At 47.5% G+C, this 22,066-nt stretch overlaps 1 protein-coding gene across 1 annotated transcript; it reads right to left on the minus strand.

Annotated features, from left to right (window-relative positions):
• Nucleotides 1-18,366: 18,366 nt before the first annotated feature.
• Nucleotides 18,367-19,479, minus strand: CDK5R2 (cyclin dependent kinase 5 regulatory subunit 2). Its single transcript, XM_057746794.1, has one exon. The coding sequence runs from the start codon at nt 19,477-19,479 to the stop codon at nt 18,367-18,369; it is 1,113 nt and encodes a 370-aa protein (XP_057602777.1).
• Between the last annotated feature and the right edge of the window lie 2,587 nt (nt 19,480-22,066).

Raw genomic sequence — 22,066 nt, forward strand, 5'->3', positions numbered from 1 at the left:
CCCCAGTCTCCAACGCTATCTTTTCTCTGCATCTGCCTCCTCATTTTCAGAAGGAGGGAATCTCCCCTTCGGCGCCCGCCGCTCCCCTCCCGGCTTGCGCCTGCAACCTCCTTCTCGCGGGTGGCGCGCGCCCTCTGCTGGTCTGAGGGGGGTAAGCCAGGGCCAGGTTTTGCAGCTGAGGACCCGACACTTCAGGCCAAATTGGCCTTTGGAGAGGAGGGCGAAATGGGGGGAACCCTAGTCCTGCACCCCAGGACCAGCCTCGAGAAGTCTGATAAGTGGGTCATCCTCCTGGCTGGGCCATTTTCTTCACTACCTGAGGCCCTTCTGAGTACTGTGCCCACCGGGGCTATAGCTTTTATGCTTTCTCTGCTCCTTTTACAAAACCTGTTGGCAGGAAAACTACCTTAGGTGTTCCCTTAGATAGAAACAACACTGGGGAAGGTACCTGAAGTGATAGCCAGAACTCTGAGCTGCACACCAAGGCAAGCCCTTTGCTCCCCCTTCTCCATGGTCCTAGTGTTTTTTTCCCAGGGGCCACATCTCTTCCTGGACCAAAGGTTCCACGCTGGTTGGTAGAAGAATGTTTGGGCTCCCACAAGACAGTTGAGGAGATTCCCCTGTGCCTTGTGGGCAGGAAGGGAAAATCCAGGGGGAAGGCACGATAACTAAGTGCAGGGAGGGCCTGAATGCATAAAACTTTGGAAAATAAACATTAAATATTAGTTGAATGAAGCATGTAATGAAACTTGGGGAAAAGTCACCTACAGTCTCATTACACAGAGCCCACTGTTTATAACATAATCTCCTTCTTTTTCTCTACGTCCTTTGGAATCAAATGGTACCTTGCTTTCGACCCTTAACATTCTGGCATCCGCATATTCCATGGCGTTATGCTCTCTAGACCTCCTGGGGTAAGAAGGTGGCATCATGTATTCCAGGGAGCAGATGGCCAGGGGAGGAATCCAGCCCGGTGAGGGCCTCAGTGACTTAGAGGGAGAGGCAACCAGCCTCTTTGCAGAGGGTAGAAGCTGGGAGGGAAAAAGAAGGCACTGGGGAGATAGAACCAGGTTCCAGAAAGATCTGGGCTGCTAAGAATTGTGGGTTGAATGTAAAAAGGTGAAATGTCCTGGCAAGGAGCGTGAGGTCCCGTACTTAGATCTCTAAAGGCCAGAGTATGAGACGTGTGAGGGTGGGGCGCAGTAGAGCCTCTGTGTAAATGAGTGGTGTCATAGTTAACACAGTGTTACATGGGAGCCTGTAGGGTAAACGCAGAATAACCGTTGTGATCTGAGGACACAGTGATGCAGCTATGGCACCCTAGGATGACGGAAATGACCCACTTGCTATAATGACTGTGCCCCCAGCATATTGTACACGTGTTAGATGACACTTTCAGGAGATGACCAAATGGAGAACAGACAGAGTAGTGGACCCAGGAAGTGAAGAGGAAGAATGCTGGAAAACCAACCGTGCTTGGAGATGTGGTCTGGAAAATCACAGTGGGGAAAGAGGTGTGGGAGCTGTCCTCAAACATTCAAAGAGCTATCCTGTGGCAGGGCACCTGGATGCGCTGCTGGGACACATGGCAGAAAGCTACAGTGAGGCAAATATGTCCACATGCTCTAATGAGGAACCTTCTGCCATGGACCATAACGAGGACTGCTTTGTCACTGGAGTGTTCAACAGACCCTTCCTTGAGAAGTTGAGAGGGGAGGTGGACAAGATGACTTCAACCTCCTGTGAGTAAGTTGGTAAAGGAGGGATTTAGACATCGTTGGGAAGCTGGTGGGTGTTGTTAGATTGGGGGGGGGTCTTCTTATCTATGATATCACATCCTTAAAGTTCACCCTGCCCCTCTGTTCGTTCCTGCACACAGAGCCCGGTTGGGAAGCTAATATATGACTGGGCATTGGAAAACCTGAGTTCTGGTCCCAGATTGGCAACTGACTTGCTATCTAACCTTCAGATAATTCTTCTGGGATTCCATTTACTGTGGTCTTGGATTGACTTTACTCCACCCAAACCCTGATGAAGCCACACTCCCACCACATTCAGCTTCCTGATGATCCAGGCCTGTCCTCATTGACCCTTAACCCCTTGGTCCTGGGCTCTCCAAGGTATTGATCCCACCATTGCTTCTCTCTCCCAATCCAGGGTCGAGCCCCTCTCTCATTCCCTGAAGGTCTGAGGCTTTTCTCTATCCCTTCACTCATGTCACTGGTGAAAATATGGCTCACTCACCCACCCCCTGCCAGGTACTTGCACTACAGAGTTTACAAAACACTTTCACATCCATTGTTTTATTGGTCCCCTCCAGGGTCAGGGAGGAAGACAGGGTAGAGATTGCTTTATCTACTTGGAGGATAAGTAAACCAAGGCCCAGGATGTTAAGAAACTTAGCCAAAGTCTCAGGGTTTGCTCTAGGACCTGTGTCTTCTGGTTCCTCACCAGGCCTTTTCCCAGTGCTCTGAGTGGTTTCTCCATAGTCCGAAGTGGCCTTGGCCACCATGTTTGTAATATCACTCTCCCACCCTCCCGGGATTACACAGACCCCCGTGTCTCCACCAGTAATGTGTACTCCTTGTGACCAAGTTCCACTTGCAGATGGAATCAGAAGTCCAACCAGCATGCTGCATGAGGACATCTATGCCCCACGCTGCTATAGACCCTCACAGCCACAGAGCAATGATACCACCTAGGGCACCGAGGCTTACAAAGGAACTTATACATTAGCCTATGTGACCATAGACAGACATGGGTTCCTGCGACGTACTTTTCTCAGAGCCTTCTGCTTTTCTGGCCTTCATTTTCCCTTCAACATGTCTTTTAAATGCGCTTAACTTTAGCTTGTTCCTTAGCCTGTTTTATAATTCACATCAAGTAGACCTGCTGATAATAAAAATGTTCCCTACCATTCATTGACTCTGACTCTGTGGCAGACTCTGCCCTATGCTAATGCTTTCCCTGTGGTCTCTCCTTTGACCTGGTCACACCTTACCAGGTGGGGATGGTTACCTCTACTTTCAGATGAGGAAACTGAAGCTTGGAGAAGATAAGTGACTGACTCAGCCTGTGATCCCAGAGCTCAAGTCCTCACCCATCACGCCAGATCCCCTTCCTGGAAAGCCTCTTCGTGTGGATGTGACCTGCAGTCTGCCCATTGCAGGTGTACTCCACCTAATTGTCTAGTCATAGCAGAAGATGATTGGTTATAATGGACAAATTGATGACATCTTACGAATGTCTTTAGTTAGGGTCTCTGTCTGATTAAAACACACATGCACACACACACACATCAGACTATTTTCTTGCCCTATTGTCTTCTGCAAACCTTCACTTTCCTATCTGTGTTCCTACAAACTTTGAGGAGATCACTGTACTCTAGGGAGGGGCTGAGGGTCTGACTGCAACTTGATTTTGGTGACAATTCCTACATCACTTTGGTCAGCAAGATTTTCCCCTGACCCTCCTCTTTCCTGGGATGGTGGGTCTAGAGGAAAGTGACCCAATGTCCCATTGATTGTGGCTTTTTCTATTTCTGAGACTTTTCTCCCACTGGATCTTCTTTGCTATTTCCTCTTTTCCTTCCTTTTTAAACAAAAGATGACATAGCATGATAGTTAAGTGCAAGGGCTCTGGGGCTGGACGTCCTAGGTTCAAGTGCTGGCTCTGTCACTTACTAGCTCTGCGACCTCAAGCAAGTTACCTTACTTCTTTGTTCCTCAATTACTCCATCTGTAAAATGGATATGATAATAATAGAACCTACCTCATAGGGTTGAAAGAATAAATTATTATATAAGTATCTTTGTACACATATTAGCATTTTCTATTACTAAACAAACAAATAAAACAACCCCAAACAAAGCAAGCACCTGCCTCTTCCCATCTAGCCCCAATCAGATGTCCTCCACGTGCCCTAGGAAGGAACTTGAGTGGCTACACCTATTTTTCTAGGCCAGTCACCCGCCTGGTGTGCTTCACCAAGAACCAGCCTCTTGACTGGTTATGTGGCCACAACCATCACATGGGCCAGCCTCCTATACTCAGTGTATCCTCCATTTCTTTATGGGGTAACTGGAGAATATACTGAAGAACATACTGAATCTAATTTTTTAAATTAATTAATTAATTAATTTATTGGCTATGTTGGGTCTTTGTTGCTGTGTGCGGGTTCTCTTTAGTTGTGGCAAAGTGGGAGCTACTCTTTGTTGCAGCGCACAGGCTTCTCATTACTGTGGCTTCTCTTGCTGTGAAGCACAGGCTCTAGGTGCTCAGGCTTCAGTAGTTGTGGCACATGGGCTCAGCAGTTGTGACTCACAGGCTCTAGAGCACAGGCTCAGTAGTTGTGGCTCATAAGCTTAGTTGCTCCATGGCATGTGGGATCTTCCCAGCCCAGGGCTTGAACTCATGTCCCCTGCATTGGCAGGCAGATTCTTAACCACTGTGCCACCAGGGAAGCCCATGTACTGAATTTAAGATGGTAGGATCTCAGATAGTTACCAGCTGTGTGACTTTGGGAATATGGTCACACCACTCAGAGACAGTTTTCTCCTTTAAAATGTGAATAATTGTAATGCTTACTTCCCAGGGTTAGCATGTGGATTAAATAAAAATAATACTAGCAACAGCACTTAATATAATTCTCACACTTTATGACACATTTAATAATATCCTAATTTTTCTCTCGATGTGGCAGACACAGCTAGCTCAACCCCCTGCCCCCAAGTTGCATGCTCCTCACTTCATGTAGCGGAGTTGTCATTGGAAAGTGATTGCCCGGCCAGGGACTAATTTTCTAGCCCTTCCTGCATCTTGGTGGGAGCCATGTGCCTTGTTTTTGCCAACAGAATATGAATGGAAATGATACTATAGATTGCTCCCAGGCCAAGACATTTAGAAGTAGATGTACCTTCTTTATACTCTCTTATTCTCTCTCTGCCACCTGGATTTAGAGGACGACTAGCTCCTAAGAGATGGCAGAGCTCCATTATGAAAGAATCCATCACATAGGGAGAAATCACTCATGCACATGTGCTGGACTACTGCATTTAATTTGGAGGCTTTCTTGTTGTAGCAACTAACATTACCATAGCTAATACTCAAATCGCATTTAATCCTTACAACAATCCTCTGAAGTACGCCATGATTTCCCTCATTTTATGATGAGAAAACTGAGGTACTGAGAGGTTAAGTCTAAAGCCCTATGGTGAGAAAGGGCAGAGCTGAATCTGAACTGAGTCTGATTTCAAAGGCAGTGAGTTCCCTTAACCACTAAGAATGTGAAAGAGCTTTATACATTAAAGTGTCCTAGAAGTAGTAATAATAAGGGCTAATACTTGTTGAACACTTACATGTCAGGCACTATTTAAAGAGACTTACATTCATTTAATCCTCACAACCTTTTGGAGTTGGGTCTAGTATTATTCCCATTCTATGGATGAGGAAAACTGAGGCACAAAATATTAAATAAGTTGCTTGGAATCACGGTGCTGCTAAATAGTAGCAAGGTGATTCAACCCCAGCAGCCCAGTTTTCACTCCCTTCCCCATCCTTTATTCCCTTGATCATCTTTCATGGAGGAATGAGCAGAGTCTGAGATTCTGAGGAGCCCAGGAAGTGACAGGACTATTTTCCCAAATCTCAGCCCAACCCCAGGCTAGGTTCCCAATTCCAGTACTCACCTGGGTTCCAGACAAATAACAGAGTGAGAAATACATTTTAGAAGTCTTCTGGCCAATGTGACCCTTGCATTTATCTCAAATGGCATGATGGAGTAAAGGGAGCCCAGAGGGACATGGATTTAAACCCCACCTCTGCCTACTCCCAGTGGGAATAAGAAGGCTACTTACTCTCTCTGAGCCTCAGTGGCCTCATCTGTAAAATGGAAATGCTGATTATATCCACCTTGTTGGTTTGCTGCAAGGGCAGAGCATGTGCCTAAAGATTCCAGCATGGAGTACCACTCCATAACTGCCATCCCCCCCGCACTGACCAGCCCAGAACAGAGACCTGCCCTGGGGGCTTAAACCACCTCCACCCGTCTAATCCCCCAACACTGCATCCCACTTCTCCTTCCATGAGTCAGAGAAGCTTCTTCCTTGAGTTTCTGTGAGGTTGGGGGAGGAGGAAGTAGATGAGGGAGGCTGGAAGGCCAGACCCTGGGTTCCTTTTTCTGGGGGAGGAGGCCAAGTTGCTTAGTTACAAAGCAGAAAGTTGTCAGGGAGGCTCCAGGCAGAGCTATCCTTTATTGTCCTGCAACATGGAGAGATCTTGGGTGACACTAGATGGGGAGATAGGTGAGGAAAGTAGGAAGGGTCCCAGGTTCTGATGGTAACTTCTGGGCCTCATTCTCCTTTCCTATGATCACATTCCCAATTCTTCAGCTCTTTCCCCTTGGTTTTCTACCTTTGACACACAGAGGCAGGGAGACAAGTTCTAGGGTCCATCCTGTACACACATCTGTCCATTGGCCATGTCTGTAACCATGTGTCTAAGGGCCAGATTCAGGACCACCTTATATGTGTACTGTGCTTTACAGTTTACAAAGCACATCCATATATGTGATTTCACCAGATACAACAGCTTCTTTAATTCCTGTATGACAGATGAGGGAAAAAAGTCTGAAGGTCCCACCCTGAGGAAATAGCAGGGCCCAGATTTGCTGCAAATCTCAGCATATTTCTACTACATATTGTAGCATGGATGTTAGTACAGGCATTGGGACACAGCAATACCTGCTATTCCATGTTCTCACAGTTAGAAGATTCTTCATGCCTAGTGTCCTAAGGTGCCCCCAAGATACACCTTTCCCCACCCTTCATCCCACAGCAGGTCAGCTGTTCTTCCCTGCTGGGACAGGGGGATCCCTGGAGTGGGGAGTCCCAAGAGAGGCCTGGTCTCCTGGCCTAAATGCCTGGACTCAGGCATGCTGCTGTGCTGGGCCAGGCTGGCACAAGCATGTACACACCAGCAGCTGAAGCAAGTCCCCTGGCTGGCATTCCAGAGAGAGGCATGTGGGTCCCACTGGGGCTGAGGCCTTGCAGCAAGGAGTAAACACGTACAAGCTGGGTCACAGATTGCTCATGGGATACCCAGGCCTCTAGGACTCCCTACTGCCTCAGGGGTCAGATCAGCTCAGGGCCCCATTCTGGACTCTGTCTTGGTCCCTCAATCTCTCTGTCAAAATTTATTAATAGTGCTGAATACCAGGGCAATTGTTGTTACCCAACAACAATAATATTGTCCTTCTTATTATAGCCATTTGATAAGACACCACAAATCTGAGATTCTTGTTTCCAACTGATAGATGAGAAAACTGAAATTCAGAGAGGCTGACTAACTATCTTAGATCGACATCTAGTAAATGTAGAGTAGGGACTCAAAGCTCTGACTCCTAGTCTTTTGTTCTGTACCTCACCTCACACTGCCTTTAAATGTCAGGGGGAGTCCCTCCCATCAGGAAGCACGCTACAGCCTCCTAGATAGCTTCCTCCACAAGAGGGCAGACAGCAGTATCAAGCAGTATCAGCAGTATTTCGTCCTGTGGAACTGAAAACCACAACCACAGAAAGATAGAGAAAATGAAAAAGCAGAGGACTTTGTAGCAGATGAAGGGACAGGATAAAACCCCAGAAAAACAACTCAATGAAGAGGAGATAGGCACCCTTCCAGAAAAAGAATTCAGAATAATGATGGTGAAGATGATCCAGGACTTTGAAAAAAGACTGGATGCAAAGATCGAAAAGTTTACCAAAGACCTAGAAGAATTAAAGAGCAAACAAACAGAGATATGCAACACATTAACTAAAATGAAAAATACACTAGAAGGAACCAATTACAGATTAACTGAGGCAGCAGGGCGAATAAGTGACCTGGAAGACAGAATGGTGATAATCACTGATGTGGAAAAGAATAAAGAAAAAAGAATGAAAAGAACTGAAGACAGCCTAAGATACCTCTGGGACAATATTAAACGCACCAACATTTGCATTATAGGGGTCCCAGAAGGAGAAGAGAGAGAGAAAGGACCCAAGAAAATATTGGAAGAGATTATAGTTGAAAACTTCCCTCACATGGGAAAGGAAATAGGTACCCAAGTCCAGGAAGCACAGAGTCCCAGGAAGGATAAATCCAAGGAGAAACATGCCAAGACATATAGTCGTCAAACTGACAAAAATTGAAGACAGAGAAAATTTATTAAAAGCAACAAGAGAAAAATGACAAATAACATACAAGGGAACTCCCATAAGGTTAACGGCTGATTTCTCAGCAGAAACTCTGCAAGCCAGAAGGGAGTGGCATGATATATTTCAAGTGATGAAACGGAAGAATCTACGACCAAGAATACTCTACCCAGCAAGGATCTCATTCAGATTCGATGGAGAAATCAAAAGCTTTACAGACAAGCAACAGCTAAGAGAATTCAGCACCACCAAACCAGCCCTACAACAAATGCTAAAGGAACTTCTTTAAGTGGGAAATGTAAGAGAAAAAAAGGACCTACAAAAAAAAAATTAAGAAAATGGTAATAGGAACATACATATCAATAATTACCTTGAATCTAAATGGACTAAATGTACCAAATGTACCAACCAAAAGACCCAGACTGGCTGAATGGATACAAAAACAAGACCCATGTATATGCTGTCTCCAAGAGACCCACTTCAGACCTAGGGACACATACAGACTGAAAGTGAGGGGATGGAAAAAGATATTCCATGCAAATGAAAATCAAAAGAAAGCTGGAGTAGCAATACTCATATCTGAAAAAATAGACTTTAAAATAAAAAATGTTACAAAAGACAAGAAAGGACATTACATAAAGATCAAGGGATCCATCCAAGAAGAGGAGATAACAATTATAAATATATATGCACCCAATATAGGAGCACCTCAATACATAAGGCAAATGCTAACAACTATGAAAGAGGGAATGCAAGTCAGAAATAGAGACACAGATGTAGAGAACAAACATATGGACACCAAGTGAGGAAAGCAGGGAAGGTTGCGGGGGAATGTATTGGGAGATTGGGATACCAAATTATACACTCTAAATATATGCTGTTCATTGTCTGTTAACTGTATCTCAATAAAAGTTCTTTAAAAAAATAAAAATTAAAAAAATAAAAAAATAAAAAGATTTATGCTCATACACAAAAAATCTGTAAAAAAAAAAAAAAATTCAGAGAGGAGAAAGGCGTCCCAGAGGGACATTCAGCCACCCTATCCTCTATCCCCAAATTGCACATGCCCAGGACCATGTAGGCCATATGGCTCAGCTGGTGTTCTACATAAAACACACAATTTTTTAAAAAACTAAATGTATTTATTTATTTATTTATTTATTTGGCTGTGTTGGGTTTTCATTGCTGCACATAGCCTTTCTCTAGTTGAGGCGAGTAGGGGACTACTTTTCGTTGTGGCACGCGTGCTTCTCACTGCAGTGGCTTCTCGTTGCAGAACACAGGCTCTAGGCATGTGGGCTTCAGTAGTTGCAGCACAGGGGCTCAGTAGTTGTGGCACACAGGTTTAGTTGCTCCACGGCATGTGGGATAGTCCCGGACCAGGGATTGAACCCATGTCCCCTGCATTGGCAGACGGATTCTTAACCACTGTGTCACCAGGGAAGTCCCAGAACATAAATTTGAACAATTATTTTGATTAAAGTTTTATCAACTTCCAAAAAATGATTTGAGATGATGTACAGCAGTATACACAAAACAGAATATTCAGCTTTAAAAGACAAAAAAGCAATTGGTGAAATATGAGAAGCACTCCCATAAGTCAGGGAAAAGGCAAGGATGTCTTCTTTATCCTTTCTAACCTTGTCATCATTACTACCACCAAACATTCTACTGGAGGTCCTAGACAACACAATGGGACAAGAAAAGTTATCTGTTTCATGCAAATATTGAAAAGGAAGATGTCAAAATGTCCTAGTTTGCAGACAATATGTCTGCCTACATAGAAAATCCAAGAGATTCAACTGGAAATCAATTAGAAATAATGATTCTAATGTTAACACATAGAAAGTTAACTAACACACAAAGTTAACAGACAGAAACTTATGGTTTTTCCATAACTGTGTAGAAACAAGGAAAAGAATTGGGAATGATAGATTTACAAGAGCAATAAAAATATACTCCCAGGTAAACCTAATGAAAAACATGGGAAATATCTAAACAGAAAAAGAGCTATAAATCTTCACTGAGGAACATAAAAGAAGACCTGAATAAATGGAACACTTAGCATGTTCCTGCATGGAATGACTCAATATTGCAAAATGTCAGGTCTGTCCAAATTGATCTATAAAGTGATACAGTCCCAATCCAAAAATGTTATGGAAACTGACAGGCTTGGCTCTAAAGTTCTTTTGGACTGTGTGTTTAAGAATAGCCAAGGCAGTTTTTAGCTAAAGAACAATGAGCATACAACAGAGCTACAGTTACTAAAGGTGTGGTTTGGCACAGCAATAGTCAAGTAGACCAATGGAACCCAGTAGAGCCTTGAAAAAGACCCATGTATATGTGGCAATTTCATAAAAGATAGAGATGGCATTCACTGGAAGAAAAGGAAGACTGTTCAAAAGCTGGTGCAAACTGCTACTCATTTGGGGAAAATAGTTATATCTCAAATTTTCACTACATACAAAAATAAATTCCAAAATGAATTAAAGAATGAATTAAAGACATAAAAATACCAGAGTAAAATTCAAACCCAAAACAAATCCTAATCTCCAAACCCAGCGTAAAACAAGAACATTCAGAAAGAGAACTATCGAATGTCTGGGAGGAGTTAGCTACCACAGTTGTGTCCTAAAGATACATATTTACTTGTATACTTATTGACAACCAAAGGCAAACATGGAAACTGTCACTATTTTAGTTCTTTTATCCATTTCCCATTTATTGAGATCTACTAAGTGTCAGGCACTGTGCTAATTCTCATTGTTTAAAGAAAAGATATGAATAAGTTAGTGTGAAAAGGAAAATTTCCTCTAGCTTTATTGCTTGAATAAGGGACAATGTTCTTCTTTGGCAGTTATGCAAAAGATAAAGTGTTTTTTAAACGGTCTTGGATGGATCCTTGTAAGAGTGTATACATGTGTGTGCCCATGGTCTGTGTGTGTGCATGTACTATATGTGTGCTGTGTGTGTACACACACAAGCCTGCTGGGATAGATAGGTGTCTCACTTCCCTTGTCCAGTATGGGACCTTCTTAAATCCTAGGGATCTGGAAATAGCTTGAGGAGGGGGAAGGGAATAAAGAGACTTTGGAGACGTGTGAGAGAGGAGGGGAGGGCTGTAGATGTGTGTTGCTCCTTTCCCAGCTTTTCCAGACACTGCCCAGCTTCACTTTCTTCCTTTTTTTTTTTTTTTTTTTGGCTGCACTGCACAGCTTGCAGGATTGCAGGATCTTAGTTCCCTGAGCAGGGATTAAATCCCAGCCCATGGCAGTGAAAGTGCAGAGTCCTAACCACTGGACAGCCAGGGAATTCCCCCTTCCTTTCATTTTTTTTTTCCCTTTCTTTCTCTTTATCTCTTTTTCTTTCTTTATGATTGTTCTTTTTTTAAGGTAATGACAATAGTTTAATTTACTGTAATTAACTAAAAAGCTCAGAAAAGTATTGAGAGTAAAAGTGATCGTTTAAAATCCCACCATTTAGTGAGAACAACCATTAACATTGTAGTAAACATCCTAAAAGTTTGTTTTGCTGCACACACACACACACTGATTTAGTATATATCTAGTGACTGCTTACTGCCAGGTGCAGGGAATCTAGCAGTGAACAAGATAGGCCTTTTATTGACAGGACACAAAATAAATAACAAATTATCAGGCAGGGACAAATGTCGTAAAGAAATCAATCAGGGGTATGTGATAAAGGGTGACTACGGGGCAGGCTGAGATGAATTCATCAGGAAGAGGTGGCTGTTAAATCGAAATCTGAATGACAGGAAGAGGACAGCTATTTAAAGACCCTCTCTCTTCTTACACAAATGGGACCACATCATATTGTTTCAACCTGCTATTTTCACTGTCGTGTCATTTTTAATATAGATTTGTGTATCATTTTTAATGGTCCATAATAGCCTAATAAATATTGTTTTGTCACAATTTACTTAATCTCCTACTGATATATCTGATTTTTTATTATTATAAACAATGCTATGATAAGAATCCTTGCTTCAGGTCTTTTCCCAAGTATCTCCTTGGGGCAAATTTCTCGAAATGTGGTCGTTGGGACAAAGAGCATAGTGCCTTTCACGTTTTGACCCATAGCCGAGTACCTCTCCAAAAAGACTCAACTAACATATATGTCTACAACAGTGCGAGAAAGTGCACATTCCCCCATGTTTTTATAATGGTTAGGATTTTCCATTTTTATAATCCTTGTCAGTATAAGAGATGCAATATCCCACTACTGTTTTGACTTGAATTTCTTTGGTCAATAATGAAGTCAGCTATTTTTATGTGTTTATTGATTATCTACCTATTCACAGTTTTAATTATTTTTCTATTATATATATATCATGTTGCAAATGTGTTCTCTCATCTTGTCACTTGTTTTTCAATCTTGTTTATGGCTGTTCTTGTCCTCTCTCTATTTCTCTAACATTCAAAAGCTTAAATGGAATCAGATGAATCAATCTTTTTCTTGATAATCTCTCTAACTCTAAAAAGATGTTCTCCACCCAACCCAAGATGCAGTAATAATAATAATAATAATAATAATAATAATAATAATAATATATTCTTCAAGTATTTTTATTTCATATTTGACTACTGTCACACATTAATTACTATTTTCTAATTATGCAAATAATATACTAATACATTTTTACTGTAAAAAATTAAACTCCACAGATAAGACAAAAATCCCCTAGACAACACCAATCCCATTTCCTTCCCAGAAGTCACTTATTAAGAGTGATGTGTATCTTTCTTAAGCTTCTATTATCCATACACACACACACAAATTATAGCTTGATTTGTTTTGCTTTTGCATAAGTGACATTGTACTGTGTGTTGTTATGCAACTTTTAATGATACCACATGTTTTGGAGACCTTTCATGTCAGTACATACAGTCCAATCCACTCTTTCAAACTGAATACTGTAGTATTTTGTAACTTGAATGTATCAAATTTTTTAAATTTCTAAACTACTGGTGGACATTTAGGTTGATTTCAATTTCTCTCTCTCTAAACAATAATACAATAAAAAATCTTTATCATGACTCTTTATATGTTTAAGTATTTCTCTAGGGTCAATACTAGAAATTGGAATTCCAGAGTAGAAAAGTGTGTGTATTTAAATTTCTAATAGATACTTTCAAATTGTTTTCTAAGGTTTTTATAGATTTTTTTTCCTTTAAATTTTTAAAATCAATTTGGAACTTATTTGGGGGTAAAGAATGAGGAAGGATCAACCTTTTTTCTTCATATAAATGACTATCTGGTGTACCAAAACCATTGATTGACTAATCCATCTTTTCCCAGTGGATTTGAAATGGTGCCCTTATTATGTATTAAATTCCCACATATGCTGGAGTTTAGTTTTGGGTTAGCTATTCTGCTCTATTGATATGTCTATTCCTGTATCAGTGCCTTACGTTTTAGTTACCTTAGCTCTATAGTAAATTTTAATATCTGGTAGGACAAGCCTTCCATCATTACGCTTCTTTCTTATGCTTTTCTTGATATTCTGTGTTTTTCTGGGATACTATGTAAATTATTTTTTAAAAGGAGTAAAATGTAGAAAGCTTATAAAGAAATACCTTTTTCCCTATTTACATTGTTAATCATCACCCCTCCTTCCTTTTAGGTTGTCCTATATAAAAACGCACATGGGAGACTAATTTTATGATTTATGGGCTTGAAGCTAAATCTCAGTCATAGGAGAATATGATCAAGGGATGTAAAGACATGGGGGTGGGGGGATGGGGTGGGAAGTCGTAAAAGGGAAGTAACTACTGTGGGCAATTTTGCCAAGTAGTAAGACTTGGGAGCAGCTACTTGCTAAAGAAATAAATCCGGGGGAAAAGAAACCTCCTGAAAGCCCAAACTGGACTGGAAGAATTTTAAGCCTGAAACTAAGAAGTTAAACCTGAATGCCTAGAAAAAAAAAGGAAGGTGGGGTGCTGGAGTAAAAAGTCAGCCAGCCTGCAAGTCAGAAAGAGAGATTGCTTCTAAAAATCTCATCAATGTATTAAACTCAGGTCAAAGTAACTTGAATCCTGAGACTGTGCCCTGCGGTTTATCTATCTTATACCCAATCTTATATCACACTGAACTAAAACAATGTTTCTATCTCTCATTTACACACCTAACCTGTGTGAGTATAGATAACCTTCTTGTTGGATGTCTGGCAAAGTGCTGAGAGGGAAGGTAACGGTCTTAATAAAGGTCTTTAAAGTGCTAATCTCTGCTGTCTTGAGGCCTCATGGCAAGTATTGTTTCCAATGTATAAAGGGGTCAGGAGTAGCACTTAAAGTGGGACACATGAAGAAGGTCAGGCCCTGAAGCCTGGCTGCCAGATGTTCCTGGTCATGGTGGTATGGTCGAAGGGGCTGCTTTGGCAGCCTCTGCAGTAGAAATCTTTTGGAGGTGCCCATCTGGGTGCCTGAGACAGAGTCCCAGTGGGTAGAGGCCACAGGATGTCCCCTTGGATACTGCCAGATGCTCTGGTTGCTGGGCACCCTGCCTGGCAGGCAAAGTAGTTACCATGACAACCACTCCACACACATACCCGCCCCCCCCCCCCCACAAATGTCTGCAATTTTTTTGTATTTCTCCTTTCCCATTAAGTGCCAAGGTATTCCAGGGACAGGCAAACATAGCTCTCAGGACAGGATGTCCTCTGCTCCAGGAAGGGGGAGGGGAGGAAGGGAAGGAAAGTTGAGTTGTGTATATAATGATTGAAACTTCACCAGTATAAATGCATATATATCCGCTTCTGTGTTAAAATGTGTTGTAGTATCAGTGTATGTATCAGCATGCATCACCCAAATGGTCAGATCACTATTTATGTACCCATTTGCTTTCCTGCTCCCCTCGCCTCTCTGCTGCCCCAGTGCTGGGAGAGTCACCCCCGCCCTTTGCTGAGGGGAAGTGCTGAGTCATGGCTCCAGCTGGGTTTCTGTCTTCTATCCTCCATCTCCATTCTTTCCTCAGTCCATCCCTCCCTCATCCCCGCTGGACTCTCTCTAGAGCTCTGGGCCCTCTTTACCACCTCCCTCCTACACCTGGACTCACTTTCCCAGAGGTTCACTTCTGGGCAATAAAGAGAAGGCACTTCACTCTTTCTGCATTTATTCCCTTCTCACTTTGCCTTCTCAGAAGACTGCTCTGAGCCCTTCTGCTTATGACCGCCTTCTCCCTGAGAAAACAAGAGTCTGACCAAGTTTGACCCAGGAGGCTAATTCTTCCGTGTATTCACGCTGATCCTCCTCCAGTCCCTCACCAGTTAATCGGATTGTGGCAGTGTCTTATGCTTTCGGGCGTGGCAAGGAAAGTGAGCTTTCATTTGACACCACGCACTGAGGCTTTTTTCTCACTCTAGGTCTCCAAGTGCCAGGCCACAGGTTCTTGGAAGCGTGTGCGTGTGTGTGTCCGTGTACTCGCCAGCGAGTGTAGTAAGAGAAGGGTGCTGTGTCTGTGCGTGCAGGGGCAGTATTTAGACCCCCTCTCCCCAAGGGCAGGATGTTTGGGGGTCTCTGTAGGTTCTCGGGTCTCTTTCCCATCCCCATGAGGCTCTTCTAACACATAAATCCCAATCAAAGAGTCTCGCTAATTAGTTCCAAATAAGGCTGACCAGGGTTGTTTTCCCCAACCGCCTTGCCAGAGGTGAGAGTGTGGAAAGGGGGCCCCGCCCGCTCAGTCTGGTTACTATGGCGACAGCCGCGGGGTGACCCAAGTGCTCCTCCCAAACCTAGAGAGATGACGGCACCGCGCTGACTGCGCCAAATTCCAGCCAATGGGCGGCTGCTCCCGCCTTCCCTTCCGCCAGCTCTCCCCCCCTCCCCCCTCCCCGGGAACTCGATTCACAAATCTGGACTGGGGATTTCCGGCTTCAGGCCGGGTGAAAGGGCGCTGGGCCGAGGCCGGGGGAGAGTCGAGATCTGTCCTCCTAGGAGAGCAAGTAGAAGCCGGCATTCCTGGGTTCTTGGGCCAGACTTCTGTAACCTGCCACCAGAACGGATCACACGCTACTCCCAAATTATCCGGAAAACTTAATTGAGGCCGAGTCTGAAACTCCTGCCCCTGCAAGTCCTCTCTCTGCTCGAGCGCGCTCGTCAGGACCACGGACAGCGAACCAGGGCCTTTTTTTTAAGGCAGGCGCTCTCTCGGAATCCTCCGGAGGTCTCCGTGGAGACCAGGGTCAGAGACGCCACCGCTCCATTGGAGCCAGGCCTCCTTGGGCCTGTGAAATAGAGAATGGGGCGCTTAGTTACGTGGTTAGGAAGGCAATGGGGACCAAAGAGGAATCTCAGGCTAAATAGCTTATTTTTCTTTTCTTCAACCCCAAAGAATGTCTCCTGTCTTCCAGGCTGCCTGGGTACTAGCCTCCCTAGGGATTAAGGGCCAGGTCTGAATCTCAAACAGCGATGGACCTCCCAAAGCTGCCCTGGGTGGGTGTGTGACTGAAACAACCTTGATGCAGCCCCATGAGTGGGGGGAAGCATAGGACTAAGTGTGGCATTCAGGTCCCACCTGAGAGTGGTGAAGACATACTTAGTCAGGCTTGATTGGATTCCTGACAGGATGAACGGCAGGGAGAGATAGAGAAGGAAAAGAAAAGCAGCAACAATAACTAGCTGGTGCTGCCTCAGTGAGCCACTCTCTACAAAGGGGAACAACTTCTCTGTCCTCATCACTTATTCCCTAAATGGCCTGGGCATTAAAGACTAGGTAGGTCAGACAATATGAAGGGGGGAGCGAGGGGCAGGAATTCAGTTTTACCACCAGGTCTCATCCTTTGGCTCCCTCACTTTACTCTCTGTAAAATGGAAGCCAGTGAGGGGAGGGGTGGCAAAAAACAGAGACAGTTCTCAGGGGCTCGACCTTCCCCACTAGACCCATGGGGTCCCTCCTGCTCTGCCTGTGACAGTTCCACTCCCGCTCCCTCCCTCCCAGGGCCCCCAAAAAAATGCTAGCGCAAAAACATCTACAGGCGCTTCCAGCGCTTTATAGTTCTCTCCCGGACAGACGGACAGACAGACAAGGCGGCCCGCACCGTCGGCCCGCATCATTGGCACCTTGGACACGGCACTAGGCCCAACCCAGTTCCTGGTACCCTTCCGGGAGAATTCTGGTCCGGCCTCAGATCAGCACCTCAGACAGCTCCCGGCCCAACCCACCCCTCCCCCCTCCCTCCGGAAACAACCAAATAAATTAAAGGTGGGGGGGGGGGGCGACAAAAACACCTAAGGATAAGGAAGAGGGGTGCCCCTCCCTCAGAGTAAGAGGAGTTTTCTGTCTCCTCCCACCCTTCCGCTGAGGCGCCGCCGCCGCCGGGGTGATCTCCTCCTTGATTTTGCTCCCAAACCTCAGCCTCCTGAAGCTGGCATTCCCCTCCCCCCAACTCCCGGCATGCAACACGTTGGAAAAGGTAGGGTGAGGTGGGGGGGGGGCGGGGAGAAGGACCATCCTGGTGGTTGTCTGGGCTCCTGGGGCTGCAGTTTCTCGCTGTACCTCAGCAGATCCAAATTAAGAACTAATGTTCCCTTTGGTCTGGGGAGGAGAGTACAGGGGCTCAGTCGGGGGAAGAAATGCAAGCTAACACAGGCGGAGAGGGGAAGGCAGACAGGAGGGATGATGATGACACATGCCAGGAAAAAGAGAAGGGGAGATGGGAACACAGGTGCAGAAAGAGAAACAGGGCAATGAAAGATAGTCAGGTAGGGGGTAAGATGGAGACGGAAATACACACCCAAGGAACGGAAAATGGAAAGGCAAGGAGGAAGATGGGAAGGCAGAAGATGAAGGAAGGAGGGAAAGTGAAGATACAGGAAGGAGATGAAGAAATGGACAAATCCGAGGGAGATAGACTTACTGACACACAGAGAAGGGAAGGGGAAGACCCGGGCAGAACTGGAGAGATGGGGGGCGCAGACAGAAAGGGTGAGGTTGGGGGTTCCTCTACGGCGCTCACCCCCCACCCCCACCTTGCGCCCAGCAAATCCAGACGCCGCGGCCTCTGGCATCCTGGCCTCCACCTTCCCCTGCGGGACAGGGGCGGCTCCTCCTCCGGCCACGGCGCGGAGCTGCGGTAACAGCGGCGGCGGCTTGATGATCCCGGGGGCTCCGAGTATGTGTCAGGGGCTGGGGCGGGGGGCGGGTGCGGCCCTTGGGTATCCCTAGCGGTCCAGGTTCATAGTCCAGTGCTTGGCTCCAGTCGCGCAGCTGTCCCTGGCGGCCGAGGAAGAGGAGGAGGGGGCCGCGGGCGCTCCCCCGCTGGGTGGACCCCCAGCGCCGGCAGCGGCCTCGCCCTCGTTTTTGAGGTCTTGGAAGACCTGCGTGAAGAAGTGGGGATCGGCGTTGAGCCGCAGCATCTGCGGGCTGAGCCGCTGGATGAGGCGCAGGCAGCGTTGCCAGAAGCGCTCCTTGTCGGGCTCCACGAGGAAGGGCTTGAGCGGGTAGGAGATCTCATTGCCCATGTAGGAGTAGGCGAGGTAGAGGCAGGTGAGGAAGGCAGCCTGCAGCTCGGCGGCCGACGCCAGCTCATCCCCGCGCAACGACTCGCGGCACAGCAGGTACACGAACACCAGGTTGGCGGGCGTAATGAAGGCCTGGTCTTGCCAGCCCTGCAGCAGCAGCGAGCGGTCCACTCCGCGGAACCAGCCCACCAGCTCGCCGGGGCTCAGCTCCTTGAGACGGTAGCAGCGTCGGCACACAAAGTCGCCCAGGCAGCGCAGCAGCTCGCCGGTAGACGCCTGCACGATGACCCGCCGCGGCGAGCCGCCAGGTACCGGCGGCGCCGCCTGCGGGGCTGGGGGCGGCGGCGGCGGTTTCCCTCCGCCTGAGCCCGGCGGCGGGGCGACGGCGCTGCCCCCCGACGGCGGCTCGCAGGTGGCGGCGGCCGCGGGCACGGTGGGCACGGGCACCGCCAGGGGCTTGACGGCGCCGCCGCCGTCGGGGGGGTCCCGACCCTTGCGGAGAAGGTTCTCGCGGTTGCGTTGCTGGACCAGGGGGTCGGGGCCGGTGGACGCCGGCTTGGGCGTCACCTTCTTGCTGCCTTTCTTCTTCTTGGCAGACGCAGCCACCAGGCGCTTCCAGGTGAGCGCCGAGATGAGCACGGACGGCCGCTTGAGCCGGCTCTCGCCTTTGCCGCCCTTGCCTACTGGCGGCGCCCCGTAGCCCCCCAGCGCCTCGTCTCCCGCGGGCGGCGCCTTCTTCTTCTCCTCGGGCAGCCCGCCGGGCCTCCGGCCCTTGGCCGAGGAGGCGGGGGAAAGAGACAGCACCGTGCCCATCCTGCAGAGCGGGGCCGGCGCCCGGGCCCCGGCGGGAACCGCGGGCAGCGCCGCTGCCCGCTGCCGCCGCCGCTGCTGCAGCCCCCGGGGACCCGGCGGTGGGGGCCTAGCCCCGGCCCGGGCGCGGGAACCGGTAGTCGAAGGTGGCTGCTTGGCTGCTAGGCGCCGGCTGCTCAGCCTGAGCTGCGCCAGCTGCAGCGTCAGCCCCACCCCTTGGGCCGCGTCTTCGCCGCGCCGCGCCCCGCCTCACGCAGCCAATCTTCGCCAGAGCTGCCCTCCTAACGGGCAGCTCCGCTGACCAATAGAATCGCGCATGCCAATCTCAAGTCCCGCCCCTCCCCCACCTCTGTCTCTGGTCCTTTCCCTTCACTAGAAAGGGGAAAGGAGAAGGAGGTGGCTGGTTAGAGGGCCTCCTCAGGGTCAGAGCCGGGGGCGGGGCGGCTGCTCCCAGCTACCCCTCCAGATCCTAGGGCCCTGAGTCAACTCGTTTTGACGTACTGGATCGCGATAGCAGAGATGCCATGGGAACAGCCTCTAACCCCTTTTGATTAGATGTTGGGGGCAGCATAGGCAGTGAGTGCCTTCATCAAGGCGCCCCGGCCCAGCTGGGTCGCACTGCAACGGCTCCTCCAATCTAACAGTCGGCCGATTCCCTCTTAGCTCTGCTCTCCTCCCTTCCCTTACCCCTACAAGGCCACCAGGGAGGGCGGCAGCAGGCGCGTTCTTTCTCTGCTTGTGATGAGGTGCTGGCTGGCCTTCCTGAAGGTCGCAACCCGCCTCCTTAGGGGCCCTTACGCTGGGGGGGCAAGATGCTCAGATCTGTCCCTGAGGCCACCGTTTGCCGTCCTGATTCTCTGCTGCTGAGTCTGTGATGAGAGGCCCTGAGCTCTTGTCCCTGGGTGACTGCTCTTGTGCTCTTCGCCACCCCCCCTCCCACCCCCTGATTCCACATTTGGGTGGATGATGGGTGGTGAGTCCCTGGGGAAAGTCTGGAAATTGGTCTGCCCAGGCTCAGATACCAGACAGGCCTTCTGTGCAGAGGGAGGCACAGCAGGGTTGGTCCCACCTCCAGCGCAGTCCTGGGTCCAGGCTAAGATGAGTTTTCATTGTTACATGCTCCCTGCCATTCAGGTCCTAGTGGTCCCCGTTCGCAGCTACACACTATTAGGCTGGATCCTGCCCATTTCTCTCTGAGTCTTTCTGTTCCCTCCTCAGCACCCACAAGGCCTTTGTCCTGGATTTGGTACTCTCTGGGCCTTACCTGCAGGTCCTGAGCCCAGCTTGTTCTGGGCTGTTCTATCTGCCTTGTAGGACTGTGTCCACCCTTCTCCTGGCCTGCTCTCTGGCTCCACAACACAGCAGTCTTCTGATTTCTTAAGTGGGCTTTGGAAGTAGGTGTGGGTTTCATGAGGGAGAGAAGCTTTTGCCTATGGATTCAGCAGAATTCTCAGAATTGGCCCTGTAGTCACCTCCATGCTCGTCAGAGACCACCAACACAGCTCCAAGGATCTACTGCTGTCAGGGGTGGAACATATGCACACATGTGCCTAGTTCATTCCAGAGAGGCTATCCCAGAATCCCCTTGGGCTGCCATCAGAGGCACCAGTTTTTCTCAGCTGTCCCAGGGGCTGCCCACCGTGGTCTACTGTATTGATTCCGCACCTCTTTACCACCATACACCACCATACACAGGCTAACTTGTACCCCTCCCTGACTCAGCGCACATTTGTACTTTCTCAGTGGGGTCTTGCCTGCTCCCTTTGATCTGATCTTTATTCTGTCACAGCTCAAGCTGACCTGCACAACCTCTCATTCTCCCCATAGTTACAGAAAAATGTTCCCTCTTTTCAATTTCTGTAATTGGTCCTACTTCCTCCTACAAGGCTTTCTGAGTCAGCCTTTATCTGACACCCAAGGAACAGTCGGTTCACCAGTAGTTAAGGACAGGCCCCACAGAGATTGAATTGCACTGGCAGAGACACCAGGCACGTGGATCTGAATGGCATGTGGGTCCTCCCAACTCTGCTCCCAGGAGTCCCTCATTGATGTAAGGCCTATCGCTGGTGTCATTTAGGACAAGAGTCTGTGCAGCACCCATAGATGGCTATCCCCACTCCAGGACCAGCGGTGACCTGCTGTTGCCCTCTTAGAATTGAGAGTTCCCTCCTCTGCTTCAGGGTCCCCAAACCAGATGCCTTAAAAGATCTTACTCCCCCTTCTTACTCTTCATCTTGCCCTGCCTCAGACCCCCTCTCTTTGGCTCACATGCTCACCACCCTCCTAGTCTGGTTATCCCTCTTGAATCTCTGAGCTCCTATCACTGTGCTAGGACCCTCCCTCAGACCACCAACCTGCCTTTGTCAAGTTCTTGAAATTCCATCTCCTCCAAGAAGCATTTTTGGACTGATCAAGAGGGACCTGATGGCCTTTCTAACATCAATCTTTCTAACCTCTTCCCCGCCAGCAGCAGCTGCTATATAACAACTTGGTTAAGGTCTGGGCTCTGAGTTCCCAGTCCAAGATGTGTGAGATGAATATGGATGGAATTTTAAAGGACAAGCAGACAAAATAATAAAAACAAATCCAT

This window comes from Hippopotamus amphibius, chromosome 8 (assembly GCF_030028045.1).
Source record: "Hippopotamus amphibius kiboko isolate mHipAmp2 chromosome 8, mHipAmp2.hap2, whole genome shotgun sequence".
NCBI classification, from domain to species: Eukaryota; Metazoa; Chordata; class Mammalia; order Artiodactyla; family Hippopotamidae; genus Hippopotamus; species Hippopotamus amphibius.